The sequence below is a fragment of the Doryrhamphus excisus genome, linkage group LG7, assembly GCF_037039965.1.
Source record: "Doryrhamphus excisus strain RoL-2023G ecotype Guam linkage group LG7, RoL_Dexc_Guam_v1.1, whole genome shotgun sequence".
In the NCBI taxonomy this organism is placed as follows: domain Eukaryota; kingdom Metazoa; phylum Chordata; class Actinopteri; order Syngnathiformes; family Syngnathidae; genus Doryrhamphus; species Doryrhamphus excisus.
In genome coordinates, this window is record NC_136363.1 from 20,558,304 (window position 1) to 20,570,057 (window position 11,754).

Sequence of the window (11,754 nt, forward strand, 5' to 3'; positions counted from 1 at the left end):
AGAGCTCAATGAACATTTAAGGTGGCCACATTTGTAAAGAATCACATCTTCAATGAAGGTACAAGCCACCTGAACTGTTCATTTATCCCTTTCATTCATCATTTATATGCGGTTGCAATTTTTCTCTGCATGTAAAACTACAATTGTAAAACAAATTTGTATGATCTCTTGATTCGTTTAGAGTCAGAACTTCTGGAAGTCATTAATAATGCTAACCGAGGTTCCATTGTATACTTCTAAATTAATAAATCCACGATTTGAAAGGAATGTACCACTGTTTTTTTTAGGACAAAAGCTAGTCAAAGATCATCTTTATCAAGGCTCCGCATCCACAGGGCTGCCCTGCTGGTACTGGTCCATGGATGGGGCCACACAAGGCTGCTGGAAACTGAATGTTCTCACTGGGGATGCTAAAAAATGCCCTAATGGGGGGGGGGGCAAGAAACTGAAATGATGCAGGAACCTAAAATATGTTTCTATTGCTTCAATGTGCAAAACCTCCACTTGTCTTCATGATTTCATCATTTTGGATTAAAGTTCTATTTCGCATCAAAGATATCGTCTCCCAAAATTAGATTGCCATTGCTTACCACCGAACAACAACACGACAAACAATGCCACCTGTCCTCAATGATCTTCATCTCTCTGGAAAAGCAACTCCAGACTGTACAGATGAGTCACTCATCATTTGGTGTTTAAGCAGGCAACACATTGCAACACCCAACAGGAAGAAGCCCATTGAAAACCACAACAAAATAAAAGTGTTCTGGAGTGAAAACACAGAAGTTAAACATACCTTTTTTTTTCAGAACCGTCAGAAGTCGTCTTCCGTGCAGCACATCTCGTACCGGAGGAAGCCAAAGTACTTGTAGTCACAGACGTGGGGGAACTGGACAAACATTGAAGGTGACAACATAATCTCGGCTACAAGGAAACTCAAGACAGAGCTCACAAAGACATAATGCAGCTGGAAGTCCAAAAAACCCGCAATAAAAACCCAACAAGAAACACATCTCGTGTATGGGTTAGCCCCAATAAGTCATTTCTCCATGTATACACACAAAGTACCTAGAAAATATTTCTGATGTACTTCTTTTCAGTACGGTCTCCATAAAGTGCACCCATCCAAAAACACTAGTCAAGATCTGGATGACATGAGGACTACAATCCGTGATGAGTGTTTCACGATTAGAAGATATACAAATATAAAAAAGATGATAGCTTGGAAAGCAGCAGAAACATTTCACAAAAAGAAAACAAAGCAAGAAGGAAACCGTTTTTCAGTGCCTGCTGCTATCATGTTTATTTGATTACGGTCCTGCTGCGCAGACATCCTTCGGATCCGCAGTAAACGCAGACAAATGAAATATGAGGCACTATGCTAACATGCTAGCTGCTCTGTGCACTTTTCTTGGACTTCCTGTGTGGCGTTCAGGGACACAGCGAAGTGTGACTGACGTGTTTACGACCACTTGTGTATCTCATTTCAACTCCCACTGAGAGTGTGTGTCAACACGGTCGTCCTTACAACTTCATTAAATCCACGCCGGACCACTGCACTGGAACCCCCCCTCCCAAGCCAATCACCGCCCCGATGTGCACAGCCAGTGTTGTTGAACCCGTCTCGGCCTATAAATGGATCCTGGTTCTGCTGGCTCGCTGCAGCATGAGCAACATCTGGCCTCAATCTGGATCGTACGCCCTGCCGTCCCACGGGAGACGTTCTGCGATTAAATTACACACCGTTCCACCGCATTACGAGGCCTGCAGGGGGCAACGTGTGTGTGTACACGAGTGCATCCTTCATCATCTTCTAATTTGTCTTAAAAAGCCACATGTTGGCAACATTGTATCTATTTTATAGCCTCTGCTTATTTTGGGGCACCATATCCTGCTGCGCTGATTAGCTCGCCGGCTAACCGAGGCGCGCAAATGTTTACTGCTTACGGTCTCTGCCAGAACATCTGCGAGGACGACAGTTGGTGATCTCTTCCTCGCCCTCATCAGAGACTTCTCTTCTACCTCAAAGTCAAAAATCGGGGGTTCAATTTTGGCGTGTAATCCAGGGTGCCCATTTGCACGACGTTCAACCGTCCATTGGGAAGAACACTGGGATGAAAAAGTATTTCATGTCTTCATATAAGAAATATGCAAATAAATATTCTAACCATGTCACCTAGCTTGCACGCCTGATGCTGACTGACGGAGTTCCGAGCTTTATTTTAAGATGTGCAGCGAAGCCTCCGCTTTAAGTGATGTTTTGGTTCTCATAAACACGCATATTACTGTTAAGACATCATTAATACATCACTGTGACATAACCCTGCTCGCTTGTCAACTTATTCCCCCAGCAGGTATTCAAGGGCGGTGATAGGTTACCTAAAAGGGGCGGGGCTTTCCTTTACAGTTTTAAAAAGAGGCGAGCGAGTGTGATCAACAGTGTGATATATGCACGTCAACGGCTACACATCTTTATCGTGGCGTTAGTCTCCATTTGTTCTGCTTAGCAATACAAACACAGCTTGTTGGCGTAGCAAAATAATCCAAACATCATCTGATAACTTTTTCTCATTGGCATGCCAAAGACAACGCCTTGGTTGCATGAACAATACCTCACACACACACACACACACACACACACACACACACACACACACACACACACAGAGAGAGAGAGAAAAGCTCCAATCATCACACAGGGAAACTTTTGGGGACTTTCCAAATGTCTTTTTTTCTCATGCCTGCACTTGTTTTTTTCCAACTTATTTTTCTGCATATCGACAAGTATTTTGGTTGTGGGCCACATGTGGTCAAATGTGTGTGTGTGTGTTGCAAGTGTGTGTACTGTTTGATTTCACTGGAGGAATGAGGAGTAAAGTTCAGAGGCTCGGTAAAGGAGTGAAAATAAAACCTTGCGCTGAGATAAAATGACTAAATTGTCTGAGGCCCCTTACATCACAGGGACATTTCTTTTGGCAGAATTCTCTCATTTTCTTTCCTGTCATGTTGCTTTACAGTTGTGGGAGGGTGGGGGGACCTCCCTGACTATTACGGGTCAAATATCCCAAATTGTCAAAAAAAAAAAAAAACAGCATGGCAAGGGATTGATTTGGGGAAAAATCCACAAACGACACCTGTCACAAAATTATTCTTTCATGTTGCCGAGACGCCACATTTCCAGCCTGGTGGTTGGAGAAATATCTCTGCTGCTCATTTTTGCCTCAGAGGAGACAAAAACCACAGAAAAATGTACTTTTCAGGAAAATTCAGAAGGGGTCAGTGTTTTGTCTTGTCGCAAACTAGACTTCTGCAAGGGGTTTATTTTTGGCATATCTGTAAATTCACATGACATTTTTTCATGGCCAATTATCAGCAACTTTCCTAAGACAGGCCCTTTTGCAAGATGTCATCCACTATGTAGGCCAAAAGTTTGGGGAGACGACCTGCCCCTCACTGGGGGTCTAAGCAGGACCCATCAGGGGCAGAAAACAACACTTTCCCTATGGCATGAATATAGAAAAAATTACAAGGGGGTACATTTTTAAGAAAAATCTTGCTTCCACGACACCTTTCTGGATTTGGAGTTGGATGAAACACCATTTTTCCAGAGGGGTCAATTTTGGGGAAAATCTGTCCACTTTTCAGACAGAAAACTTTTCTACAGCCTTTATGCAAAATGACTCATCATTTGCAGGCCGGGATCTGGTTGGGGGAGACGTTCCTGGCCCTCATGGGGAGCCCCAGCAGGACCCTTAAAGGGCAGAAAACACATTCCTGAGGGCACGAATTTTGGAAAAATTCCAAGGGGGTCAATTATCTGTCTTGAAACAAAACTGACTTTTTCACTGGAAGTTGGGGGAACCTTTTTTCCTTGCAGTGGGGGTCGTGGCAGGACAGAAACTGCGCTCTGCAAATTCTTAAGTGTCCATTGCCAATGCATGTCACAAAATGTTACGTTTGTTTCTCCTGATTGGATATTCTATACACGATTCAAAGTTAAACTGACTGATTTCCTGTCCAGTGAGCTCGCATGCACATGGTAGCCCAGCTAACAAAAAAAAGTCTACAATCACCCAAGTGGAGGTGCAGTCTCAAACAGCACCCCCCTCCTGGCCCCCACCCCTCGTCGCGGGCCCGTCAGGAAAAGTGAACAATGTGACCCTGAGCTGCAGCGATAACATTTCTCCCTTGTGAATTCCTCCTGGCTTTCCTATCACATTCTCACCGCTTGTTTTCACTGCCGCCTCTGTTTTTCTTCCTCATCTGATTAATGAGCAAGGGTGGAGGTGGGAGTAATTTAGGGAGTCAAGCACACACCGCCCCCCCCCCAATCATGTGTTTGTTTTCAATCAGCGAGAAGCTGCTGGAAGTGGCGTCGCTTTTTTTTTGGTCTGACAAATGCTGCAGGGGTGTAACAAGCTCAAACGAGGCCCGGGGGGGTACACAACCTTCTATGGGGCCCCTCGGAACATCCCCCACCTCCACATTCTTCTACAAAAGTAGTGTCAACCTTTTAAATAAAGGCGCAATCTGCCCATAAGATTTAAAAGTTTTAATGAGGACTAATTACATTATTTACTTACTCTTTTAATAATAATCGTTTGGTGTTCTGGCCGTTATTTAGCCTCCGTACCAGTAGGGGGCAGCCTGTGGTAAACTGCAATCAACAGTGTTTTGTGCACATTTTAAAGCCCAAGTATAGGTGTTTGGGTTACGGTTGGGGTGCTGGTTAGGACGGGGTGAGGGCTACCGTTTTATTTAAGGCTATGTTAAGGGTTGCTGAAGGTTACCTGGTCAAGCAAGAAGCAGAGGTAGCCATTCGGGCCACAAAAGCGGCGGTTTGTTCGGCGTTGGCAGGCCACACTCCAGCAACAGGAAACATCCTAAAAAACAAAGAATCTTTCAGAAGAATTAAGTGTCATCTGCAAACGATGAGGATCGGACATGTCCCACATTAGCTACCATGTGTCACGCACATGGCCAGCCAGGGTTCACGATGGGAAAACCACTACTGCAGCCAAAGTCGTCCTGATGGGCGGAGCCAAACCTGTGTCAGGAGAGACACGACCGTTTCCTCGGGTCACATGACTTGACAGGCGAGTATCTCGAGTGTCTGCGAGCCCGGACTTGACAGGGAAAGACAACAACAAGCCACCAAATCAGTCACTCATCACATTTATTGCATATTTTGACAGAGACAACAATAACAGGTCTAGAGCGTCCCTAAACAGTCCCAAATAAAGCGTAGCTCCAGGCTGTGGTCCACTCAACTTTGAATGGATATAAATTGCACAAGCTGCACTGGGAACAAAGCTCCACTTTTCTGCTAGTCAGTGCCACACATGTGGAGCTCCATTCCAGATGATCAGAGCCGTCTGGTCATAAAGTATCAGCACATTACAGCGCCACTCTGGACATTCGGCATTTTTCAAAGCCGCAGTCATATTTCAGACAGGGGGGGCCGTGTGACACTGGTGTAAAGATCTGACGACCAGACCCACGTGGTCCACAGTCTCAAAACCATCTGCAGATGCCTGGGCAACCTTTCGTGACCCCCAGTAAAGCCACAAGGCCAGTAGTAAAGACAAACATGCCAGTGTGTTCTTGTGGTACCCGCTGAGACATCATAGTTATGTCTTCATGTCATCTTGTAGTCATTACTGGACACACAACCACAACACATATATCATGGTGGGCCGTAGAACCCTGTGTTTGACAAGTGGCATTTGACCCTGGCTGCATGTAGTATAACAGTGTCAAGTAAGGTTCAAAAGCGACATAGGTTTTAAGTGGCTCAAACAAATAATAAAGAACAAACACACTTAAACAATAAACGCCATTATGAGCTGTGCAGGTGTTCCCAAAATGGTGGCATGATGGGTGTGTGTTATGTTGAGTGAATCATAGTGGTGCAGTTTTTGCCTTTTCCAGTGACAAAAAAAATCAACATTAGGTAGTCAACGTTATATACAATTATTCTCTACACTTAAAGCAAAAGAAAATGTTAACTCACCCATTTCTGTACCCGAACAGCTGCCCCCCCCCCCCAGGCTGCCGTACCGTGCGTTAGCCGTGGAAGCTAGCGAGTGAACTAGCGCTAAGCTAGCGAACTAGCGTGGCAATTTAGACAAGAAAATGACGTGTTTAAAATGTGTTTCGAAGCCAATAATTCCCAATAGATCGTGTAATAAAGTTACAACCTTAACGTGACTAAAAGTAGCTAAATAAACGCTAATTACTGACTGTCAACGGAATATAGCTTGGCCATTAGACTGCCTCCATTGCAATGCATTATGTGACTTGTAGTCTCTGCGGCGCATGCGCTGTACAGATACAGAGTTTACGAATTTCAAATTAAAGTGCATCACACTGTGTATGCTCTCAGGATTAAAAGACAATATTGCAAAATAAGAATAAAACCCATTATTAGAATTAGTACCTTCAGTGGTGATTCTTAGGTAGAAAAAAAACGTTGAAATATGCCCACAATACAAAGTTGTAAATGTTCATAAAGCAGTATGCACGTATTGCACAATCTCCAAAGAGAGTGTGCACAGCTGTGAACTCTAGCACACATTATTGAATAGGTCTGTGTTTGTGTGAGTATATGTAAGACTGGAAATGTACTGTATATGAGTATGTGCGTGTGTGTATACGTGTGTGTGTGTGTGTGTTCAGTGCATCAAAGCATATTTCCATGGCTCATTGTTTCATTTCACATTAACTTTCCAAGTTAAAGGCCAACTTGGACAAAGAGGGAGGAAAATTAAAAAAAAAGCCGGAAGCTTCCAGTGATCAAATAAAAAGAAAGTGTCAATCATCATCTTTTGGGCTGGGTTCACTTCAGTGTTTTTGTTGATTTAGGGTTTTATAACGGGCGTGTCCTTGGCTGTAGGTACAATCTGTCGGTAAATGATGATCAATCTGTCATCAGGAAGTGATGATGTCATAGGTTGTGATTGAGATTATCCTCATTTCTTCTCCATGTGATACAGAAGTGGATCCCACGTCCAAAGAACGTTCCCTGGAACGGCTTTGTTTTTTGGTTCACCTACAGGTTCTGGTCGAGCCATCGGATGTAATTCTCCATGCTGCGGCGCCCGACGCTCGACATGACAGGCAGATAAGCGAACGCCACGCAGCCGTGGAACCCGTCCTCGTAGTGGTCGCTGGTGACTGGTACGCCGGCGTCTCGAAGCCGCCTGGCGTACATCAAGCCGTCGTCTCTCAGCACGTCGTACTCGCATGTCAACACGTACGCTTTGGGCGTCTTACCGAGAACAGCCTCTTCGGCCAGCAGTGGTGCTGCCCTCACATCGAGGAGCGCCGGCACCTCGTCCAGCAACCCTGCCGATCCAGTTTCCACGACGACCGGCCTGAAGCTCTTTTTGTGTTCACTTGGTAGGAGAGCGGTCCAGTCCAGTTTGGACCGGGTGGCGGCGCTGATGGCCTGCTGATCCAAGGCGCTGTGGTTGTTAGCGAGCAACAAAGGCTCCAGGGAGGGGTTGGCACCCAGATAGAGGAGCCAGAAATGGGCCATGCGGGGTCTATAGAGGATGGGAACTGCTTGATTCTGCTGGTAGGATGGCGTGTGGAAGTCCAGTGCTTGCAGGACCGGGTAGATCAGCGCCTGAGCCTTGAACCTCACCGTGAGACTGTCATCAGAGCCCAGCTGAAAACACAATGACACACAGGATGGTGTTATTTTGTTTCAATGGCAACCATGGGACAAAATTGTCCTTGATTACCTCCTGTGCGACAGCCGCCGCCAGGTTTCCTCCAGAACTGTCTCCGGAGATGCACAGCCGGTCCGGATCCAAATGGTAGCGCTCCAACACCTGATCGGAAATGAAGGCCCGCGCCACCGCTAACGCATCGTGGTACTGATCCGGGAACACCGCATCTGGGGCCAGACGGTAACTATAGCAATGTCATGTAAGCGTGTCAGTCACTCTTGCAGCCACTAGGGGGCATATTTGCATAGTGGTTCCTATGGTATGCTGTGATGCTTACTCCACTGACACCACAACGGCGTCCAGGTCCTCCGCCATCTTGCGGCATAGAAGGTCATATGATCGCATCCCTGTGGAAGAAGAGTGATGATGGGGCCGTGAATTTTTTTTTTTTTTTTTAAAGGTGCAACAGCGACCTCTGGCTGCCATGCTTACAAATTGCAGAACCCGGTTAACTGAACTTTGACCTTTGCACTGTGCGTGTTTAGCTACATGCTTGCTGTTACTCACTTGCGCTGAGCAGGCTCCATCCCCCACCATGGAAGTAAACAATCCCCCTTTTGAGGTTCTGGCCCCCTTTTGCCTGGAAGACCCGCGCCGACACGCCTCCCAGGAGGGTGTCGCTCACCTCCACAGTGGGGCTGGAGCGCGCCTCGATCACCTCGAGCCAGGTCACCGCCCCGTTAAGGAAGTGCACATGATGGCACAAACCCAGTGCCTCGGCCACCTCGCCCTGGAGACAAAGACTCATGTTGTTACATGCAGAGGTGCATTGTGGGAAGGGAATAATTAGCAAGGCGGGATGAACCGGTGGAGTGGCATTCAAGCAGAACAAGATGAGCAGGTGGCTGTAAGGGTAATGCCATTAAGGAGTGCAAGTGCAGGTTAAAGGTCACCTTGCGACTGCAGTGGAATCAGGGTCATGTGACAGTAATGTACAGTATAATGTACAGTATCCACACTTTCCCAGTCTTATACAAAAATTGTGTGATTTCTATGTGAGACTTATTCAGTTAATAGAAATATCAGTCAGTGCATGTGTACTTCTTCATGTCATTACTTAACATAAAATATGTGGTTATTTAGCTCATAATTAACAGCTGTTAAATTTAAACTGCATGTTGGGCCCATGTAATATGCTGTTACGAAAATGAACTGCATATTATTTATTTAGTTGAAATCAACTGTTAACCTGTTTTAATAACATTATGATCAGCATTTAATTCGTTGGGTTCTAGACCGACATAGTATAGTAAATAATGAATCACCCTGACCCCCCCAATATTTGTCCAGCTGTCATGTCAATGCTCACCGCATGCACACAGCTCCGGAAGAGGGCGTCCAGCAGCATCAGCTTCCAAGGCTCACTCACGCCGCTCGGTAGGGGCAGGTACACGTAGTAGGCGGCCGCTGACAGCAGCACGGCTCCAGCAATACGTAGCCTCATGGTGGAGCTCTGGTTGCATCCGGGCTGAATCCTCCTCAGTCCGCTCGGGAGAACACCCTGCCCGGGTCTCCGTTTGTGGGGCAAGGATCAAGCGAACATCGGGCAATAACCCCGGCTTCAAAATAAAAGCAAGGTTTGGCGTACTGGACCATCTGGTACGCAATCGAGCAATGGGGCGAGCAAAGTGAGATCGTATTTTGAAAATTCGTTAGCGGAAGTTGTGCACGCATTGCGTAACGTTGTTATTACAGCGATTCGGGTTGCTAATGATATTACAGTACAAGTTAATGGAATACATTGTTAAAATGGTTTAACATGTTCGGAATTGGTATTTGCATTTAGATCAAGTTTTCGTTTAAGTTACAGCTGATTCGGAAGGGCATGTGCTATCGTTATTAGGTCATACTTGGGCACTTTTAATATAAATGTACACTGTATAATGATAAAACTAGCAACTAACGCCATATATACATAAAAATCGAGGACTTTCACGAAAAGAAATGTACACAGTAGTATGCTAAAACTAACCAACGAACGCCATATGCACATATGCTCAGTTAGCAGAACATAAGTACAGTAGGAGAAAGAAACTAGTAAAACATTGCCATCTACTGATCCTTTAAAGTACTCTTCGTATTAGCCTACACATTTTCTTTCCAATCATAGTCGTGTACTAACCCTTGTATTCTTTTTGAAAAGTATCATTTGTGATCCATTTACTCAAAAAATACTTTGTGAAATAAAAATCGTCATTTCAGTACGTCGATACAGACTATGATACTTCTCCTACTAAAAACACTGGGAGAGGACTGCAGGCAATGACAATACCACCGAAGAAGAAGAGGAAACGATCGACAGGCGTATTCTCCAATCAAGTAAGAGGACAGCATTGGTTCGACCAATCGTTGCTTTAACAGCACAGACCCCCGCCCTCCGTTAGCATTAGCCATACGGTTGCATTCAGTCGCTGTTAACAGAAGACCCGTTTGTTTGTTCGCTCTTGGGTGATGAAATTAGATGGTTACATTTGTGTAAGAACTTAAAATTTCGAGGCGAAAGGCCACCCGACGCATTTCTGTTGCTCTTTGTATCCCACTTGAGGTAACACTACTTTCACTTTGATAAGCATTGATGCTAGCTAATGTGCAGTATGTGTCATTTATGGCCAACAAGCGTTGTTGGAGCTGCAATGGTCGTGTATGATTAAAATGTGGTCTTATACAATCTTTGTGCCCTCGTTACAGCGTCCATCATGGGCGAGGTGGAGTTGTCCTGTCGGGCTTATGTGAAGATGTACCTGCACGCCTGTTTGTTTCCCCGGTGCAGCGTCAATGGGCTGCTGCTGTCGTCTAGCCCGGCAGGGGGCGCTGTTTGCGTGTCTGACTGTGTGCCACTGCTTCACTCTCATCTGTCTCTGGCTCCCATCACTCAGCTGGCCCTAACACAGGTAAGAACACACCATTTTCCATCCAATACTTGTGTTTGGAGCATAACACACAGCTCTTGTTGCAGGTGGATGTGTGGTGCTCACAAACACAGCAGAGGATTGTGGGATACTACCAAGCCAATGCCTGCGCATCAGACAGTAGGCAAGTCTCAATCACAAGGTGGCGCTATGACAATCGGTTATAATTTAATTTTGTAACCCCCTTCCTTTGACAGCCCAACACAAGGAGCCATGAAAATAGCTGATAAGATCGCAGAGCAGTTTGATGGTGCAGTTTTATTGATGGTGCGTACAACACAATATTTAATGTTTCCCTTTAAGACAGAGGTGTCCAAAGTCAGATCCAGGACCGGGTTTGTGACCTAAAGCTTGTTTATCAAATGTATATGGTATGTTTGTCACTGTGTACAGCTCGACGGCAGTAAGATGTCGCCAGACTTTCGCGTCCCTCCCATTGTCATGTATGAGCGCAGAGACTCAAGATGGACGCTCAAAGACAAACACACGTAAGAAGAACCTTAAGCGTTTAAGGATGACGTGACGGCTACATTTCTAAGATTCTACGTCTTTTATTTCTCCTGTCCAGGATCATGTTGAGGCAGTGGGAGGAGACCCGAGCCATCGCCAGCCAAATGCTGGACTCGGGAGACCACGCTCTCCTGGTGGATTTTGACAGCCACCTGGATGACATCACGCGAGACTGGACCAATCAGAAAGTGAACGCCAAGATCGCCGAGCTGGCCTCACCGGCTAACGGAAACATCTAAGCACCAACTGCAAATAGTAACCGTGTGTGTATTGTGCTGCGAGCTGACACCGCCCTCAGTTTAAGGACTGACTCATTGCAACACACACACACACACACTTTCGTTCCGACAAGCTGCACAAAATAATAACAGTGACATTCCACCAGCTCCTTTGATCCCTGGCATTAAACCACCACTCCCCAGTAGGAATTCATACTAATGTGTAATACTGTGGCATCGGTCTTTTCAGCCTACCCCCGTACCTCATCAATTTATTATTCTTTTAATAATATGCTGAGGGTCAATAAAGACAAATATATCCCCAGTGCCTCTCTTTGGACACCCCTGCTGATTCAGTTAGTGGTACAGTATATGACTGTG

General features: G+C 45.7%; 2 protein-coding genes and 1 long non-coding RNA gene across 4 annotated transcripts; 1 reads left to right on the plus strand and 2 right to left on the minus strand.

Annotated features, from left to right (window-relative positions):
• Nucleotides 1-436: 436 nt before the first annotated feature.
• LOC144899572 (uncharacterized) lies at nucleotides 437-5,121 on the minus strand. Its single transcript, XR_013627809.1, has 3 exons — nucleotides 4,963-5,121; nucleotides 4,791-4,883; nucleotides 437-889 (listed from the first exon to the last, which is right to left on the minus strand). It is a non-coding gene; the product is annotated as an uncharacterized LOC144899572 (long non-coding RNA).
• Nucleotides 5,122-5,158: 37 nt separating this feature from the next.
• On the minus strand, nucleotides 5,159-9,557 carry LOC131108480 (neutral cholesterol ester hydrolase 1-like). Its single transcript, XM_058059449.2, has 5 exons — nucleotides 9,046-9,557; nucleotides 8,244-8,466; nucleotides 8,014-8,083; nucleotides 7,749-7,920; nucleotides 5,159-7,672 (listed from the first exon to the last, which is right to left on the minus strand). The coding sequence occupies exons 1-5, from the start codon at nucleotides 9,178-9,180 to the stop codon at nucleotides 7,052-7,054; spliced, it is 1,221 nt and encodes a 406-aa protein (XP_057915432.2). The 5' UTR covers nucleotides 9,181-9,557; the 3' UTR covers nucleotides 5,159-7,051.
• Nucleotides 9,558-9,855: 298 nt separating this feature from the next.
• Nucleotides 9,856-11,720, plus strand: emc9 (ER membrane protein complex subunit 9). 2 transcript variants are annotated; one of them, XM_078792416.1, is made up of 6 exons: nucleotides 9,856-10,055; nucleotides 10,425-10,627; nucleotides 10,693-10,769; nucleotides 10,843-10,912; nucleotides 11,039-11,133; nucleotides 11,214-11,720. In XM_078792416.1, exons 2-6 carry the CDS (start codon nucleotides 10,433-10,435, stop codon nucleotides 11,392-11,394), a joined length of 618 nt encoding a protein of 205 aa, XP_078648542.1. In that variant the 5' UTR covers nucleotides 9,856-10,055; nucleotides 10,425-10,432; the 3' UTR covers nucleotides 11,395-11,720. The 2 variants fall into 2 exon arrangements, with proteins under 2 accessions (XP_078648542.1, XP_057915437.1); XM_058059454.2 differs by lacking the exon at nucleotides 9,856-10,055 and adding an exon at nucleotides 10,122-10,281.
• Nucleotides 11,721-11,754: the final 34 nt, after the last annotated feature.

Excerpts from the sequence above, each read along its gene's own strand:
- emc9 (XM_078792416.1), top strand. The coding sequence starts at position 10,433 with ATGGGCGAGGTGGAGTTGTCCTGTCGGGCTTATGTGAAGATGTACCTG. Across the intron at positions 10,628-10,692 it reads CTCAGCTGGCCCTAACACAG|GTGGATGTGTGGTGCTCACA; the intron begins GTAAGAACACAC and ends CTCTTGTTGCAG. Across the intron at positions 10,913-11,038 it reads ATGGTGCAGTTTTATTGATG|CTCGACGGCAGTAAGATGTC; the intron begins GTGCGTACAACA and ends CACTGTGTACAG.
- LOC131108480 (XM_058059449.2), bottom strand. The coding sequence starts at position 9,180 with ATGAGGCTACGTATTGCTGGAGCCGTGCTGCTGTCAGCGGCCGCCTAC. Across the intron at positions 7,921-8,013 it reads GCCGTTGTGGTGTCAGTGGA|TTACCGTCTGGCCCCAGATG; the intron begins GTAAGCATCACA and ends ACATTGCTATAG. Across the intron at positions 7,673-7,748 it reads CGGCGGCTGTCGCACAGGAG|CTGGGCTCTGATGACAGTCT; the intron begins GTAATCAAGGAC and ends TTGTGTTTTCAG.